The 19,444-nt window shown below is 39.8% G+C and overlaps 1 protein-coding gene across 2 annotated transcripts in view; it reads left to right on the top strand.

Moving 5' to 3' along the window:
• Nucleotides 1–16,773, top strand: part of dscama (Down syndrome cell adhesion molecule a) — a 349,961-nt gene extending 333,188 nt beyond the window's left edge. Inside the window, exons 26-33 of one of the 2 annotated variants that reach the window (XM_061898103.1) lie at nucleotides 2,097–2,387; nucleotides 2,571–2,747; nucleotides 4,703–4,733; nucleotides 4,817–4,932; nucleotides 5,017–5,175; nucleotides 10,387–10,584; nucleotides 10,665–10,967; nucleotides 16,000–16,773. In XM_061898103.1, the coding sequence (XP_061754087.1) occupies nucleotides 2,097–2,387; nucleotides 2,571–2,747; nucleotides 4,703–4,733; nucleotides 4,817–4,932; nucleotides 5,017–5,175; nucleotides 10,387–10,584; nucleotides 10,665–10,967; nucleotides 16,000–16,379 (1,655 nt within the window). In that variant the 3' untranslated portion in view covers nucleotides 16,380–16,773. The remainder of the gene's footprint in view (nucleotides 1–2,096; nucleotides 2,388–2,570; nucleotides 2,748–4,702; nucleotides 4,734–4,816; nucleotides 4,933–5,016; nucleotides 5,176–10,386; nucleotides 10,585–10,664; nucleotides 10,968–15,999) is intronic. The other variant, XM_061898104.1, reaches the window with a different exon arrangement.
• The last annotated feature ends 2,671 nt before the right edge of the window (nucleotides 16,774–19,444 follow it).

Below are 19,444 nucleotides of genomic sequence, written 5' to 3'. Positions count from 1 at the left end.
TCAAAAGCCAATTTTTAGGACACAAATGTTTGAAGGCCAAAAGTACATACATTGTTTTTAAATATGTGTTCTTCAATACATAGCCCAAGCCTCTAAAGTTTGGACATGGGCAAAAATGCATACATGATATAATTATAAATATATATTTAGTAGTACCTTTGCATACAAGTTCTATTGGTTCTGTGATGCAGCTTGTATCTTCAACAACTTGTATTGTGAAACGGTGTCGCCCATTGAAATGATTCAGAACTTATTTTAATTGATGCTCAGCCTCCCCTAGCAGCACAATTTTACTCTTTGAAGAAAATAACAATTTTGGAAAAGAATCATCATGTGAAAACAAACAAACCACGACAGTGGTTTTGTAAAGTAATGTAATAATGTACAGTGTTCACCTTGGAGAGTTGACTTCTACAGTATCTCCTTCCTACTGCTTCTCCATCAAACACACCCTCTACATAACCTGAATTGATTATTATGTACCCCGACTTAAACAAGTTGAAAAACTTAGTCGGGTGTTACCATTTAGTGGTTAATTGAATGGAATATGTACTGTACTCTGCAATCTACTAAAAAAAGTTGCAATCAATCAAGCAGCTTCTTCATATTTTCATGGATACCTGTCTGCTGTTTAGATATTATTTTAACATTCTCCGCTGACATTATTGACTCATTTGGATCCAGTGTTGTGCAGACTTGCAGTGCTTCACCAAGTTAGCTCGCTACACACTCTGTCGTGTTTTCAATTATTTATTTCTTAAATTCAGTGAATCTCATCCACTTCTTACGGGGTTCACTGTGACATTCTCTACGCCAAGTCGCGGAGGGGAGGCTGGTAGCCTAAACAATTAGCCAAGAGACAGCTCGCATACGGAAGAACGTGTGCACAGGCCCACTCATATACCAAGGTTCCACTGTATGTGTGTATGTAATTTTATATTTGATATAATATAAACAATATCATTCAAATGCATATTTTATTTTAATGTAATTTATCGGTGGTGACATGTTTATTAATAAAAGTAGTATTTTTATTATGTTTTTAATCTTTAATTTCATTTGATTACTTTTAAATAATTATTTACTGTGATTGTTTTAATTCAATGTTTATATAATGCATGCAAATGAAAAACAATTCAAAAATAATTTCAACTTCATCTTGCTTTGAATACAACTAATCAGATCAAATCATGAAGGGCCTGTAATGAGTGACATATATGATAAGTGTATGTACCAGGGGTGTGGGGAAAAAATCGATTAGAATACGAAACGAATTGTTTACGTTGTGGGATTCAGAATCGATTTTCTTTTTTTTTTTTTTTATCTATTTTTTTTTTTTTTATCAATCCAGCAAACCACTACACAGCAATACCATAACAATGCAATCCAATTCCAAAACCAAACCTGACCCAGCAACACTCAGAACTGCAATAAACAGAGCAATTGAAAGGAGACACAAACACGACACAGAACAAACCAAAAGTAGTGAAACAAAAATGAATATTATCAACAACAGTATCAATATTAATTATAATTTCAGCATAACAGTGATTAAAAATCCCTCATTGACATTATCATTATACAGTTATAAAAAAAAAAAGAACAATAGTGTCACAGTGGCTTACACTTGCATCACATCTCATAAGCTTGACAACACACTGTGTCCAATATTTTCACAAAGATAAAATAAGTCATATTTTAGGTTCGTTTAATAGTTAAAACAAATTTACATTATTGCAATCAGTTGATAAAACATTGTCCTTTACAATTATAAAAGCTTTTTTTTTTTTTTAAGTCTACTCTGCTAGCATGTCAGCAGACTGGGTTAGATCCTGCTGAAATCCTATGTATTGAATGAATACAGAATCGTTTTGAATTGGAAAAATAGCGTTTTTGAATCGAGAATCGAATCGAATAAATCAATATATTATCGAATCATGACCCCAAGAATCAATATTGAATCGAATCGTGGGACACACAAAGATTCACAGTCCTAGTATGTACATTTCTAAAGTGCAATAGAACGTGTGCTCGTGGTTTACAATTTAGGTTTTTCCTAGATTTATTCGTTCTATTCCTCACGTCTCTCTCTCCAGAACCTCAGTACTCCAAAGAACAGGAACTCTTCACCAGCATCAACGCCACCCGAGTCAAGCTCAACCTGAGCGGCTGGAACAACGGCGGATGTCCAATCACTTCTTTCACGCTGGAGTATCGTCCCATGGACTCGCCTTCATGGACCACGGCGCAGCGCACCTCCCTCACCAAAAGCTACGTCCTGTATGACCTGCAGGAGGCCACCTGGTATGAGCTGCAGATGAAAATCTACAACAGCGCCGGCTACGCTGAGAAGAGGATCAAGTTTGCGACGCTCAGCTACGACGGCAGTGAGTTCTGGCGTTACAGCCGCTACATGCTTCCCCATGTTAGATTTTAAGCTGTAAATGATCAGAAGACTTGAATATATATTTTAAATACATTTTGTGCATCACATCCAATAACACAAAAGTATGTTCAAATGAGAGCAAATAAGTTCTTTTGTCATGACAAAATGTTTTTTTTTTCCACAGGTACCATTGCCCCGCTAGTTAAGGCCCCTAACATAAGCGAGGACACGTCCGGTGGCAGCGAAGGTTTGAAAATGATGGTGACCATTTCTTGTGTGTTGGTGGGGATCGTCGTCATCTTTATCGGCCTGCTGGTGCTGCGGAGGAGGAGGCGTGAGCAGAGGCTAAAGAGACTACGAGGTACGGTCTTTATTACAGCAGCTGTGATAGAACTTTAATGACCACGGGAATTTTAGGTTCCAGTAGTGATGAGGGGGCAACTTGTCCAGGGTGTACCCCGCCTTCCGCCCGATTGTAGCTGAGATAGGCTCCAGCTATTGTCCAGGGATAACTTTAGATATGTCAAGAGAAGCCTTCTATGTCAAGGTTGAAATAAACCTTGAACAGGGGTGGAGGTCTGCGATACCCCCTGTCTCTCACATACATCACTGTCCTTTCAACCATTCCTAAAAGACTCAATTTAGCCACCAACAAATAACAGGAGTCCGAAACATTCTGGTCACAGAAGGTGACCAGAATGCCATCTGTGCCATTTGTTGACAACTAAATGGAATGCTTACACGGGGTATTCCGACTATTTTGGACTGGTAGTAGTCGATCCACAGTGATCGTTCTGCCACGCAATATCTCAATGCTCCGAGGGGAAATGACTCTTCAACGACTGCCGTTGGCTTTAACAGTTAGCGTTGCTCTTTTGCATCAAAACTGTTGTTTTTCTCATTACCACAGGGCGAACCCATCCTTGCCCATACACAGCCTCCTGGTTTTGGAGTATAAATATTTGGGGTTTTGGCAGCAGTCGCTGGACTAGAACTGACCAATCTAAGTCTAACACTAGATCTGACCAATCTAAGTCTATAAGCACAACTATAAGCCTACTTGGATGAGCGGCAAAATGTCTTCTAAAACAAACAGTCCAGTTGAATGCCCTGAGATAACTTTAGATCGTATTTACATTACAGTATTAATAGCAGTAAAGATGGACTAAAAAATAGAAAAAAATGTTACTTGCCTCCACTTCGACAGCCTCTTCTCCCCGTCGTCCATGTTGTAGTTTTTGCGCTTCCATAGTGATTCTACGGAGCTTCAACTACACACTATTTGTGTGGCCTCGACATGGAACACCGCAGAGGCCACCACAGTGTATATGTTTTTATTTTACTTTTTATTCATAGCTGTATGTACAAGTGGCTGGTTGTATCCCCTGCTTTAATGTCTTTCATGTCCTTTGATGTTTGATGTCTCCCTCTTACACATACATACAGTATGTGAGAGGGATGTGTACTATGGCTATGAGTTGTTGTTGTTTTTTTCCCTTGGCCTCAGTCTGGACCCCCTCTCCAGGGCCCAGGCTTAGACCGATTTTTTTATTTTATTTTATTTTATTTTAATCTTCTATTTTTTCTCCCATTCCCCCCCACCACTCCTACCGTTGTTTACCTGTATCTCGCAGACCCGTCAGCGATCCTGTTCTGTCTGCCTGTAATGTTTGTCTGATCTTGAATGGGATTGTGCTGAAAATTTAAATTTTCCTGAAGGAACTCTCCTGAAGGAATAAATAAAGTATTATCTAATCTAATCTAATCTAATCTACTTTATAATATAAATGGTAGCAGCGGAGGATGCGTGTGCATGTATAATCCAGTCTGCCCCACGACAAGAGGATAGAGAAAAAAGAAGGAGCTTATTGACTACGATGTCGGAGTATATTGGGAGACTCGCGGCAAAGCTCTTCGGGTAAATCTCCACCATATATGGAGATATTCACTGACAACACAACTGGAAAATCTTTTTACAATTTGTGCAAATTCTATATAGCTCGTTTTAAGGAAAGCTACATTGTTTTATACATGCCTCTATGGTCTGATTTCAAATTTTCAGGACTTATGCAGATCCTAAATACACAAAAACAGGTACCCAAAAGAAAAGTGAGGTTTGCATACTCGGTCCCCCTTGAGTGGGTTTATTTGTCTACAGTCCTAGTGAGGGGTTGGCACGGGGGACAAAGCAGGTAATAATCTGTTCCTTTTGCTCCAAATCTATAAGATCCACTTCTGTGACCTGCAGCCTGCTCTTTTTGTCTTGTATGACTCCCAACTAATCTAATAGTGTTCTTAACTCTCTTTGCTAACAAGATGCAAAAAGTTTGGCTGAGATGCTAATGAGGTAAGAATCTCAATAAAAATCTCAAATTCGTTTTTGCTCAAAAGGTGTGAACGCATTAATCACCCATGCCCTCTCTCGACCAGTAAAAACACACGTCCGGCCGAGCCAGTCAACAAGCAGCAGCAAACGCTGCGAATGCACATCGACATTCCCAGAGCTCAGCTTCTAATCGAGGAGAGAGACACCATGGAGACTGTTGGTAAGCACACCACACACATCAAGTTCTACTGCTCAAACACCTCTTTGTTTCCTTCCTGAACGTTCCTTTGTGGCTGCTCCACAGACGACAGGTCTACTGTGTTACTGACCGACAACGACTTTGGGGAAACCCAGAAGCAGAAGTCCTCCACAGTCACCCACACGGTTCACTACCAGTCCCTCTCCCAGGCCACCGGTCCTCTGGTCGACGTGTCCGACGCCAGACCAGGAACCAGTAAGTCCAGTACGGACGCTTTTTGTTTTTTACTTTCCGAAACTATGTTGCAGGCTGTCCTTGTTTTGGGTTTGTAATAACTGATGTCAAAGTGTTGGACGTTATGGTCCCACACAGATGAAGATGTCTTAGATTCACATTCTAAATACAAGATCCAGCTACGGGAGTACAATAAATTCTCAAGAAAATGTCTAATGACCATCGCCCTTCGAGTTCACAGCAAAGGTGTAGGATAGTGTTGAGGTCCGTGCTCTGGCAGGGTCTTCCTCCCAAAACACATCAAAACATGCTCATTCTTTCTGGTGCATGCTGAATAATTCACAAACTGGAGATGAAAAATTCAACAAAAAAAAGTGCTTGAATTATTTAGATTACTTGAAAATAATGCCTTTTCGATTCATTAGTTACTACTTAGCTGCGGTGTCTCGACTTTTTCCTTTGATATGATAGCGATATATTGGCTAATACCGTTATTGATTTGATACAATATCAGCACAAATCATAGTTCATACTTTTATTGTTTTGTAGTTTTGAATGTTTAGAAAAGATTCAATCAAGTGATATTAGTCTAACAGAGAACAACGGCAGGTATGAAAACACTAACCTACTTGTTATCAACTATCTGCAAGGGGCTTATCCAGTCTTTAGCTGAGATAGGCACCAGCGCCCCCGCAACCCCAAAGAGAATTAGCGGGGGCCACTGGTGCCTATCTCAATGGATGGATGGATGTTAATTTGTTTTTGGGGACACCTTGTGGTCACAATAATTAATTGATTCGGCATGGCGCAGTGGGTAGAAACCTGAGGGTTGCAGGTTCGCTCCCCGCCTCTTGAGATCCAAATCGCTGCGGTTGTGTCCTTGGGCAGTATACTTCACACTGGTGAATGAATGATGGGTGGTGGTTGGAGGAGCCGTAGGTGTAAACTGACAGCCACGCTTCCCTCAGTCTACCCAAGGGCAGCTGTGGCTACGAATGTTGCTTACCACCGCCATGTGTGAATGAATGATGGGTTCTCACTTCTCTGTGAAGCACTTTCAATCCAAACCAATCCACTCTATTTGTATAGCACATTTAAACAACATAAATGTTTCCAAAGTGCTGCACAACAATATTAAAAACACTATTCAAATATTATCCTTAGCTCCACCAATGACTGAATAAAAAATAAAACCAATGTAAAAACAATATAAAAATAAATATCATTAAAACGATTTTAAAGGGTAAAAACCAATTAAAACAATAAATACAAATCAAAATTAAAAAAAACACAGAAAACACAGAGGACCACACAACTCACATAGTGTTAAAAGCCAAAGAATAAAAGTGGGTCTTAAGAGGAGACTTAAAACACTCCACTGTGGGAGCAGTTCGAACATGGAGGGACAGAGTGTTCCAGTGCTTAGGGCCGACCACAGTGAAGACCCTGTCTCCCCTGGTTTTAAGTCTGGTCTTGGGCACCACGAGCTGGAGTTGCCTCTCGGACCTCAGAACGCGCGCAGGAGTGTAGATTTGGATAAGGTCCGAGATATAATGTGGTGCCAGTCCATTTCCTAGACACTTTGAGTGTCTGGTATAGCACTATATAGATCTAATCCATTGTCATTATTATTATTATTGTTATTAAGTTTAGCTAATGGCAGTAAGTTGAATGATGCGGACACGTTTGTTACTGGATACTTTCTAATACGCTTCTGCCTTGGAGACTTTGTGTGTGTAAGTAGTATGCAACTATACTCATTTGAGACTTGTTTATGTTGACAAATGTGCGATATTGTTCTATTAAGGACACTTATTACCGATGTCTAGCTTGTGTGCTATTGTGTGCTTAGTTGTTGTGTAGCTGATTAATCAGAGTAACCTATAGCCTACCATGTTTACCTTTTGTAAATGATTTGAACAACATACAAGAAAAGACCAATCTCGTGTGCTTATTGGAGGACATTTAGATGTTGACTGCTGTTGAACTTTGCACAAGTAAACACACTGGGCTATTACAGATTGGGATACACTTATTAGTTAGTAGGGTATTGTGTTCTTTTAGGACAGAACCTTCAGTTCGGTACAGAGGAGTATTGATTTCCCACACGGTGCACATTAAGTGAGGGACAGGAAGTGTTTCTTGCGTTATACTCGGTAAACAATGACATGTAGGGGTCATGGCTCACAGTAATGCCAAAGAAAAGCCAGAGCTTGTATGAATGGAATACAATCCCCGTTTCCATATGGGTTGGGAAATTGTGTTAGATGTAAATATAAACGGAATACAATGATTTGCAAATCTTTTTCAACCCATATTCAGTTGAATATGCTACAAAGACAACATAGAACGTATATTCGAATATCACGAAAAAGTCATTTTTATATATCGCACAGAGACAAACCCGCGATATATGTTACGATCCGCTGCTCGGATCTCTACATATTATTGGTTTTTGCTTTATTTTTGTATCACTCTCCGTCATTCCACCTGCTTAGTTCCTGTTTAGTCTGTTTCCATGGTTTCTTATTAGTTTCAGCTGCTACTCTCGGTTCCTGCACACCTGTCTTTACTAATCACCTTCCTTATTTAAGCTCGCCCCTTTTGTTAGTTCATTCTGGGATCCTAATTTGCCTTCGAGCAACATTGACAACTGTCTAATACTCGTACGTACATTCTCGCTAGCTTTTCACGCTACGCCTTTTCTTTTATTCCAGCTCTCACGCTGATGATTTGTTTTTCTTTTTGTGTGCCTTCGTGCCAAGTTTTAGTTTTCTGTTTGTTACTCCTAGCTTTATGCTAGCGTCTTTGGTTTGTTGTTCTGCTTAGCTCCAGTGTTTTTTGTTTCTTAGCCTGTTTTTGTTACATAACACATTTAGTTATATCTTACCTTTGCTGTGTTCTTGCCGACGCATCTTGGAGGGACAAGACAGGAAGTGTTTCTTGCGTTATACTCTGTAAACAACGACATGTAGGGGTCATGGCTCACAGTAATGCCAAAGAAAAGCCAGAGCATATATGAATGGAGTACAAACCCCGTTTCCATATGGGTTGGGAAATTGTATTAGATGTAAATATAAACGGAATACAATGATTTGTCCGGGTTGGGGGAGGATACCCTGCCCCAATTGGAGGAGTTCAAATACCTAGGAGTCTTGTTCACGAGTGAGGGAAGAGTGGATCGTGAGATCGACAGGCGGATCGGTGCGGCGTCTTCAGTAATGCGGACGTTGTACCGATCCGTTGTGGTGAAGAAGGAGCTGAGCCGGAAGGCAAAGCTCTCAATTTACCGGTCGATCTACGTTCCCATCCTCACCTATGGTCATGAGCTTTGGGTCATGACCGAAAGGATAAGATCACGGGTACAAGCGGCCGAGATGAGTTTCCTCCGCCGTGTGGCGGGGCTCTCCCTTAGAGATAGGGTGAGAAGCTCTGCCATCCGGGAGGAGCTCAAAGTAAAGCCGCTGCTCCTTCACATCGAGAAGAGCCAGATGAGGTGGTTCGGGCATCTGGTCAGGATGCCACCCGAACGCCTCCCTAGGGAGGTGTTTAGGGCACGTCCAACCGGTAGGAGGCAACGGGGAAGACCCAGGACACGCTGGGAAGACTATGTCTCCCGGCTGGCCTGGGAACGGCTCGGGATCCCCCGGGAAGAGCTAGACAAAGTGGCTGGGGAGAGGGAAGACTGGGTTTCCCTGCTTAGGCTGTTGCCCCCGCGACCCGACCTCGGATAAGCGGAAGATGATGGATGGATGGATACAATGATTTGCAAATCTTTTTCAACCCATATTCAGTTGAATATGCTACAAAGACAACATAGTTGATGTTCAAACTGAAAAACATTTTTTTTGCAAACAATCATTAACTTTAGGATTTGATGCCAGCAACACGTGACAAAGAAGTTAGGAAAAGTGGCAATAAATACTGAAAAAGTTGAGGAATGCTCATCAAACACTTATTTGGAACATCCCACAGGTGTGCAGGCTAATCGGGAACAGGTGGGTGCCATGATTGGGTATAAAAACAGCTTCCCAAAAATGCTCAGTCCTTCACAAGCAAGGTTGGGGTGAGGTACACCCCTTTGTCCACAACTGCGTGAGCAAATAGTCAAACAGTTTAAGAAGAACATTTCTCAAAGTGCAATTGCAAGAAATTTAGGGATTTCAACATCCACGGTCCATAATATCATCAAAAGGTTCAGAGAATCTGGAGAAATCACTCCAAGCGGCATGGCCGGAAACCAACATTGAATGACCGTGACCTTCGATCCCTCAGACGGCACTGCATCAAAAACCGACATCAATCTCTAAAGGATATCACCACATGGGCTCAGGAACACTTTAGAAAACCACTGTCACTAAGTCGCTACAGTTCGTCGTTACATCTGTAAGTGCAAGTTAAAGCTTTACTATGCAAAGCGAAAGCCATGAAATTCTAAGTTAATTATTATTTGCAGAAAAAAAAAGTTTATGAGTTTGAACATCAAATATCTTGTCTTTGTAGTGCATTCAACTGAATAGGGGTTGAAGAGGATTTGCAAATCATTGTATTCCCAACTCATATGGAAACGGGGTTTGTAAAAGGAACTTGGAAATAATTGAATGTATTGTAATGTATAAATAAATGTACAATATATTATTGAATAATGATTAATGCATGCAGGATAAACAGTAAAGTTCTGGTCTTGATTAGCAATAAAAACTTCTTTTTTTATATATATATTTTAGAATGTACTATGTAATTATTAAATAGGTTAAGTCTAGTCTTAGACAATTGATGTTTTTCTTACCTATGAAAAAGTAGTAACAAACACGGGAAGTAAAAAAAAAAACTATCAGTGCTGACCTGTGGTAAATAAGCTCTGCTTCTTTCTACTCCTCTTCCCACATGATGAATCATACAAGGGCGAACACGTGATGCTCTTGATTTACATTACATCCTGATTTACATGATATCCCTGTCTTTATTCACCAATGAATGTTGTAATGTTGGTCTTCTTCCACAAGGTGGTACTATAATCACGGTGTTAGTTCAGCCAAGTACATTAATGTTCTTTATTGTAGTACACCAACACAAAATGACACACAATTGAGGTAAAGTTTAACAGTAAAATGCAGATTGAGCTCATCAACAATCATGCCAAAAATGACTTTTTGACAGATTTCATCTTCCATCTCTGGTCTTAGATTGAGTCTTCTACTCTGATGTGAATAAAAAGTCATGTTTTTTACTTCCTCTCAGACCCGACTGCCCGCCGTACAGCCAAAGCTGGCCCGGCTGCCCGCAACCGCTACGCCAGCCAGTGGACCCTAAACCGCCCACATCCCCCCGTTTCTTCCCACACGCTCAGCACTGACTGGAGGCTGCCCACGCCCAGAGTGGCGGGCTCTGTGGACAAGGAGAGTGACAGCTACAGCGTCAGCCCATCTCAGGACACAGGTCAGCACATTTTTTTTTTTTTTTTTTTTTTGTGGAAATAATCGAGTTGTGAACACAAAAAACATAATCGATATTTCCAGACCGTGCGCGCAGCAGCATGGTGTCGACGGAAAGCGCCTCCTCCACTTACGAAGAGCTGGCCAGAGCCTACGAGCACGCCAAGATGGAGGAGCAGCTGCGCCACGCCAAGTTCACCATCACTGAATGCTTCATCTCCGACACCTCCTCGGAGCAGATGACCGCCGGCACCAACGACTACACCGACAGCCTGACGTCCAGCACGCCGTCCGAATCGGGCATCTGCCGCTTTACCGCTTCGCCACCCAAGCCTCAGGACGTCAGTCGGGTCATGAACATGGCGGTGCCCAAAGCCCACAGACCAGGTGAAACTTAAATACTCGTCATATTGTGCAATAGTTCAATGACATGGAATATAAAGCCTGCATGTGGACATTCACAGACGTTCAGACAAGGCCAATAAATCAAGTGATTAATGAAAAGGAACTCGACTTTGTCGTCATCGACAAATTGTCATGTTGTTTTTAAACAAAATATAAGAGGGTTCACTCTATGCATCGCTCTCAGCACCTGAGCGCGTTTATTCAGGGGCAATTTTAATGAACGGAGTGAAATCTCGTGTCGGTCTTCCACAATTTTTGTCTCTGTGGGCGGAGGCGGGACCACTGGCTAACACACACATGATGCACCGTCAGAGCGCCTCTCGAGTTGCTCGTAAGAAGCACCACAAAGTAGCAAAAATAACAAAACCCAAAACCAGTAAAGTTGGCACGTTGTGTAAATCGTAAATAAAAACAAAATACAATGATTTGCAAATCCTTTTCAACCCATATTCAAATGAATAGACTGCAAAGACAGGATATGTAATGTTCGACCTAGGAAAGTTTGTTATTTTTTGCAAATATAAGCTCATTTGAAATTTGATGCCTGCAACATGTTTCAAAAAAGCTGGCACGAGTGTTAAAAAAGTTGAGGAATGCTCATCAAATGCTCATTTGGAACACCCCACAGGTGAACAGGCTAATTGGGAACAGGTGGGTGCCATGATTTGGTATAAAAGCGGCTTCCATGAAATGCTCAGCCATTCACAAACAAGGATGGGGCGAGGGTCACCACTTTGTGAACAAATGCATGAGCAAATTGTCAAACAGTTTAAGAACAACAAGCTATTGCAAGACATCTAGGGGATTTCTCCATCTACGGCAGTGGTTCTCAACCTTTTTTCAGTGATATGCCTCCTTTTGAACATTTTTTTTATTCAAGCACCCCCTAATTAGAGCAAATTATTTTGGTTGAAAAAAAGAGATGAATAAGTAAAATACAGCACTATGTCATCAGTTTCTGATTTTTTAAATTGTATAACAGTGCAAAATATTGCTCATTTGTAGTGGTCTTTTTTTAACTATTTGGAAAAAAAGATTTAAAAATACCTTAAAACTTGTTGAAAAATAAACAAGTGATTCAATTATAAATAAAGATTTCTACACATAGATGTAATCATAAACTTAAAGTGCCCTCTTTGGGGATTGTAATAGAAATCCATCTGGATTCATCAACTTAATTCTAAAAATGTCTTCACAAAAAAATAAATCTTTTTCATCAATATTTATGGAACATGTCCACCAAAAATCTAGCTGTCAACACTGAATATTGCATTGTTGCTTTTCTTTTCACAGTTTACGAACTTCAATTCATATTTTGTTGAATTATTATTCAATAAATATATTTATAAAGGATTTTTGAATTGTTGCTATTTTTAGAATATTTTTTAAAAAATGTCACGTACCCCTTGGCATACCTTCAAGTACCCCCAGGGGTACGTGTACCCCCATTTGAGAACCACTAATCTACGGTCTGTAATATCATCAAAAGGTTCAGGGAATCTGGAGAAATCACTGCACGTAAGCGATTATATTAGTCCTTCGATCCCTCAGGCGGTAGTGCATCAAAAAGAGACATCAGTGTGTAAAGGATATCCCACATGGGCTCAGGAACGCTTCAGAAAACGACTTTCAGTAACTACAGTTTGTCGCTGCATCTCTAAGTGCAAGTTAAAACTCGACTATGCAAAGCGAAAGCAATTTATCAACAACATCCGGCTTCGCTGGGCCCGAGTTCATCTAAGATGGACTGATGCAAAGTGGGAAAAGGTCTGACGAGTCCACATTTTAAATTATTTTTGGAAACTGTGGATGTGGTGTCCTCCGGACCATAGAGGAAAAAATTAATCCAGATAGTTATAGGCGCAATGTTCAAAAGCATATATAAAAGGTATATGTAAATGCAGTGGTAAAAATGCCCCTGTGCCAACTTATTTGCAATATGTTGCTGTCATTAAATTCTATGTAAATAATTATTTGCAGTTTGAACATTAAATATCTTGTCTTTGCAGTCTATTCAATTGAATATAAGTTGAAAATGATTTGCAAATCAAACAATGAAACAAAGTGGAATACCCAGATTTTCCAACTTATGAAACAAAAAAACTGCCTGCTCAATAATTATTGAAATGCAATATTTTCTAACAGAGATTGAGTCTGTTTTATTTGTATGTTTGTTCATTTATTAAGGACAATTAAAAGTGATTGACTTCCCAATTACGATGGTAAAAAAATACTAATAAGAACTACAAGTTTATTGTGTTTAAAAGGGTTACTTGGATTATTATTAATTGTGTTATTATTAATTATTGTATATCATGAATACAAAAGTCCTTCATTTGGTCTCAAAATAATGCTGACAAGAAAATCTTTTATCTGCAATCTATCTGTGTTGGCCCTGTGATGAGGTAGCAACTTGTCCAGGGTGTACCCCGCCTTCCCCCCGAATGCTGCTGAGATGGGCTCCAGCACCCACCGTGACCCCAAAAGGGACAAGCGGTAGAAAATGGATAGATGGCATTTGAAGGACAATATTTTGTCCATCAAAATGTGTTATCAGTCCAGACCAAGTTAAGACATTTGGGGAAACTGACTGGTGCAATGCAGGGATGTAACGATTAACGGTATTAATGATTAACCACGAAGAAACTCCCAACAGTAAGTATTACCAATTGAAATTATTATAAAACCATGATTGATAACTGCACTTTGACATTTACTGGAGAAGCAGGCTAGCACAACAATGGCTGATTCGGTAGCCTAAATGCTAACCTGAAAACAAGAGCCATTAACGTCCTTCCCTATTAAGAAACCACATACCCCAATTTAAACTTATATAAGCACATTACTGTCTGAGCAACTAAGATATTCAGTTGTGCACATTGAACCTACAAGCTGTGCTCTCCTAGAGTGATCAATCTGTAACAGAAAGTGATGTCACATAAACCGGACATGTGGCCATCCATCCGTCCATCCATTTTCTATTGCTTGTCCATTTTGGGGTAGCGGGGGGTCGCTGGAGCCTATCTTAGCTGCAAGACGGGGTACAAGTTGGGACAAGTCGCCAAAGTGTGGCCATTTTAAAATTAAAAAAATTTCTAAAACCTTTACAAATTAAAGCAGAAGAAGATAAACATATTTAAAAACTCCAGTGAAAATAACGGTGCGCCTAGAAACTTGGGAAATTATTTCATGTTTCTTCTGCCAAGTCTGCTTTTTTTTTGTTTTTTTTGTCAGGTTTTTTTTTTTAGAAAACTTGATCTTAAATGTGGGTACTTTTTGAGCACATTCCTCAATGAGCCGAAGTCAGGATTTTTTGTTGATCTAATGTTCATACAAAAGTACACACTGACAGGTGCAAACATGCAATATAAAAACCCCGTTTCCAACCGTTTCCATGAGTTGGGAAATTGTGTTAGATGTAAATAAAAACAGAATACAATGATTTGCAAATAATTTTCAACCCATATTCAATTGAATGCACTACAAATACAATATATTTGATGTTCAAACTCATAAACTTTATTTTATTTTTGCGAATAATAATTAACTTGGAATTTCTTGGCTGCAAAACATGCCAAAGTAGTTGGGAAAGGGCATGTTCACCACTGTGTTGCATCACCTTTTCTTTTAACAACACTCGATAAACGATTGGGAACTGAGGAAACTATTTCTTGAAGCTTTGAGAGTGGAATTCTTTCCCATTCTTGTTTAATGTCAAGCTTTAGTCGTTCAACAGTCCGGGGTCTCCGCTGTCGTATTTGTTTCATAATGCGCCACACATTTTCGATGGGAGACAGGTCTGAACTGCAGAAGGGCCAGGAAAGTACCCGCACTCTTTTTTTACGAAGCCACACTGTTGTAACACGTGCTGAAAGTGGCTTGGCATTGTCTTGCTGAAATAAGCAGGGGCGTCCGTGAAAAAGACGGCGCTTAGATGGCAGCATATGTTGTTCCAAAAACTGTATGTACCTTTCAGCATTAATGGTGCCTTCATAGATGTGTAAGTTACCCATGCCTTGGGCACTAATGCGCCTCCATACCATCACAGATGCTGGCTTTTGAACTTTCCGTCGATAACAGTCTGGATGGTTCGCTTCCCCTTTGGTCCGGATGACATGATGTCAAATATTTCCAAAAACAATTTGAAATGTGGACTCGTCATACCACAGAACACTTTTCCACTTTGCATCAGTCCATTTTAAATGATCTCGGGCCCAGAGAAGCCGGCGTCGTTTCTGGATGTTGTTGATGAATGGCTTTCGCTTTGCATAGTAGAGCAAATGTTTATCAGATTGAACATCTAATTAGTTTTTTTGTAGCATATTCAACTGAATATGGGTTGAAAATGATTTGCAAATCATTGTATTCCGTTTTCTATTTACATCTAACACAATTTCCCAGCTCATATGGAAACAGGGTTTGTAAGACAAAACAAGACTGCAGCTAATAAGAATAATTGTGATCCCTTTGGTCATGAAACTTAATAATAATGATCATTTTGGTTTGATTGATTGATACTTTTATTAGTAAATTGCACAGTTCAGTACATATTCTGTACAATTGACCACTAAATGGTAACACCCAAATAAGTTTTTCAACTTGTTTAAGTCGGGGTCCACGTCAATCAATTTATGGTAAAATAACCGTGATATGAATCCCAAGCGCAATATCAATTTATGGTTTTAAATAAAAATGTGTTAAAAGGTTTTGAGGGTCCTTTCCAAGGTTTCTCATAGTCATTCACATTGACATCCCACTGGGTTGTGAGTTTTTCCTTGCCCTTATGTGGGATCTGAACCGAGGATGTCGTTGTGGCTTGTGCAGCCCTTTGAGACACTTGTGATTTAGGGCTATATAAATAAACATTGATTGATTGATTTTTGTACTCTTTGAACAGATTCAACAACACCATATTGATGATAATAAACTTTTTCGTTGCAAGTTAAATCATGAGAAAAAGAAGAAGTCTCTGTGGGGTGTGTGTCAAGACTCACTGGTGTGTGTCGTCCTGCAGGGGGCGAGTTGGTGCACCTTCCTCCCTACCTGCGCATGGACTTCCTGTTAAACCGAGGCATGTCCTGCTCAGGCTCATCCAGAGGGGCGGCCAGCGGGGAGAGGGCGGCCATGGGCCAGGCCTGCCTGGAGCCGCAGAAGAGTCGCTCGCTGAAGCGGCCCTCCCGCATGGCGCCCCCGACGCCATCGGAGGCCCCTCAGGCCAGCAGGGACCCCGCCGCCCAGTGGCAGCCCGGCACGGCCGCCACGCTCCCACACAGGGAGGGGTCGGAGTTGGCCCAGGCCGCCAAGCTCAGCACTTCGCAGGAGTCTCTGCTGGACTCACGTGGACATCTCAAACAGAGCAGCAACCCCTACGCAAAGTCCTACACGCTTGTATAACAGCAGGGGGTCCGGGACTCGAACTCACTTTCACGCTGGACTTAACACTCAAGTGCAGTAAAGGGACTCAACACGCAGTTCTGTAAATACGCCCTCTGAGGTCGGGGTCACTTTTACTAACCTACTTTTATTTATTTTACGTTTTTTTGTTGGGTTTTTTTACACATAAGTAAACAAGCAAAACGACTGCAGCCAAACAAATTGAGAAAAAGATGGGATATTATTTGTTCATTCTTTTTATAGAATTCATGAGTGATTATTAATATTAACAACAAAATTAGTTAATAATCACTAATTATGGATGGTTCTATTATCTAGCTTGTTTTGATAAGAACTCAGACTTCTGTTTGTTTTTTTCTTCAATGGAAGATGGAATATAAAGAAATTGACATCTTTTCAGCTGTTGTGAAATTGTTACTTTTTATGACGAAGAAGAAGAAAGAAAAAAAAAAGTCTATTTCCTATGGATGCATGGGGACGACCCGCTCTTGGACAATGATGACTGCTCCACCGAGCATTTTGTCACGCGTATGTAAACGATTCCAATGTGAAGATTTATTATTCTTATTACTATATATATATATCTATATATATAGATTTATATATAGATATATATATTCATATATATATATACATATATATATATATATATAAAAAGAGAAAATCAATTTTATTTGTGGATATTACAGGGAAGAATTGGTTTGGTTAATATGGTCTTCAAACTTGTTTTTAATTAGAAAACTGGCGTCTCTGTCGATCTTTCTCTGTGTCCCATTCTCTGATGGTGCAATATAAGGAAAAAAAAGAAAAGTCTATCAAAACTATTGCTCTATGCTGTAATAATGATAATGATAATAATAATAATATGTTGTGAGTGTGCTGACATGAGGTAGAACAGGGAGGGTTTCACACCATGAAGGCCCCCGCCCCACCCCACTCAAATAGACCCTCTACTCTCAGTGCACTAGGATGAGTCTTCAGGGCTCTCATGCTCCTCAGTAGATCCAACACTGCTGCTCTACAGGGAAAACATGTGAGACAATCTAGCAGATCCCTCCCTTCAAACCAAACGTATAACTTATGGTAAAATACCAGAAAAAAAAAAAATGAAGAAAAAGAACTGTCGCTTATTCTTTCGTGGTCTTTTACCCGCCCCCACCCCTGGTGTGTTTCTGTTCCCCCCGCCGAAGGGAGAAGAATTATTAGCCATCTTTCGGCGAGGTCTTTCATGTCCGTTTGTACGATTTAGTTCTACAATTAACTTTCTGATGATTGTTTTTTTTTTTGTTTGTTTGTTTTTTTAACAATGTCACCTTTTATTTTTTAACATTTGGTGTTCACTTTGGGTGACACTGGAATAAAGAGAAACTAACACAATGTTGGCATTTGCTGAATAAAATGGCTGTTCCCAGTTTGGTGATGATGATGTTAAAGGAGCCGTCACGGTATGGTATGGCGGCTGTTGGCACGACCGAAAGATGCAGAGATGATAGGCGAAGTGCAGGTGAGGACTTTTGATTGGGGCAAAACCTTGCCCCATGGTGGGAAATAATTTCTTTCTTACAAGTATCAATGTCTCTGGAGGACGGGCTAAATATGATAAACTACACACCACAAGAGGGTATGGTAACCGTTAAACTAGCGCTCTTTAAATGTAAAGGGTGACAGGGTAAAAATATCGACAGTAACGATGCCCAGTATATAGTCGATACCACAGTGATTAAATCGACATATATATATGTATATATATATATATATATATATATATATATATATATATATATATATATATATATATATATATATATATATATATATATATATATATATATAATGTTTTTTTTGTTTTTGTTTTTTTTTTTTTAAACTCAGGAAATATGTCCATGGACAAATTTAAGTCAGTAAAAACAGTGGAAAATATTTGGAAATACGTAAGTGATATTGTTACATCGCCATCTTGTGTTTTTGTCTAATTGTGTTTAATTCAATTCAGTGGCGCTGGAAATTTACCCACCTGCTCCCAGTGCCACCCACACTGGTTTAAATGTGACTTAGATATTGGGTTTCACTATGTGAAAGCGCTTTGAGTCACTGGAGAAAAGTGCTATATAAATATAATTCACTTCACTTCATTTACTGGAAAAGTAGGCTAGGGCGCTAGTGGCGCTAACTAGTTTAAATGATTACATGAATGCAAAAGACAATGTTTCCCCATTAAATCCACCTACAAGGCCCTTAAAAAAAACAAAACACCTTTTGATGTTTTATATACATAATGTAAGTATATATGTAATGTAGTAAGGGGCACATTTATAATAACATTTACTATTTCTGTATTTTGCTAATTTTAAGTATGTACATCACATTCCTTTCAATTCATTTATTACTCACTGCAGACTTCAAGGGAGCCAACATACATTGTAAAACATCACTTACTGTACAATGTCTGCTGTCATTAGGATGCCGACTGCTGGGATGTTCATATATTCCCATTTAGGTAAAGAATGACTCATAATCCTCACAAAGAAACAGGGTGAGGGTGAGGGGTAACAGGTGTCTTTTCGTGGCCTTCAGGCCGTTTCCGAGTCCTAAATGGCTGTCAAAGTGTACCAACTTGTCGGATACCTACTCAAACTTCTTCTGTCCAGGTGAGATGCATGATGAATGATCTAGATTGAACACATTTACAGGGAGCAGGGTAGCGAGGAAACAGCAGAGCACTCGATGATGTAAACATAGGGACACACGGTAGTGATCACATCGCCGATATAAATAGTTCATCTGCGTTAGCGCCTATAATAACAATATCACTAAAGCTTGGTCAATATTCAAGTCACTAAATGTAATTGGAGTATTGTTGGCGCTTTTGAATGGTTATCGGATTTTATGGGTGAAATAGGAGCTCCCATTGGCTCCGCTGTGAGCAGACTTTTATTTACGTTTATATAATATTTAAAATGCATTGAAAACAAATCCATCCTTCGTCATGTCTTTCATAATGATTGTGTACGATAGGCAAAATTCCCCAAAAAATGCAGTTACCCTTTGACAATATCTGGCGAATG

This window comes from Nerophis ophidion, linkage group LG04 (assembly GCF_033978795.1).
Source record: "Nerophis ophidion isolate RoL-2023_Sa linkage group LG04, RoL_Noph_v1.0, whole genome shotgun sequence".
NCBI lineage: Eukaryota > Metazoa > Chordata > Actinopteri > Syngnathiformes > Syngnathidae > Nerophis > Nerophis ophidion.
The sequence above is the reverse complement of the archived record's forward strand: the minus strand, read 5'-3'. Positions and strand labels throughout refer to the sequence as shown.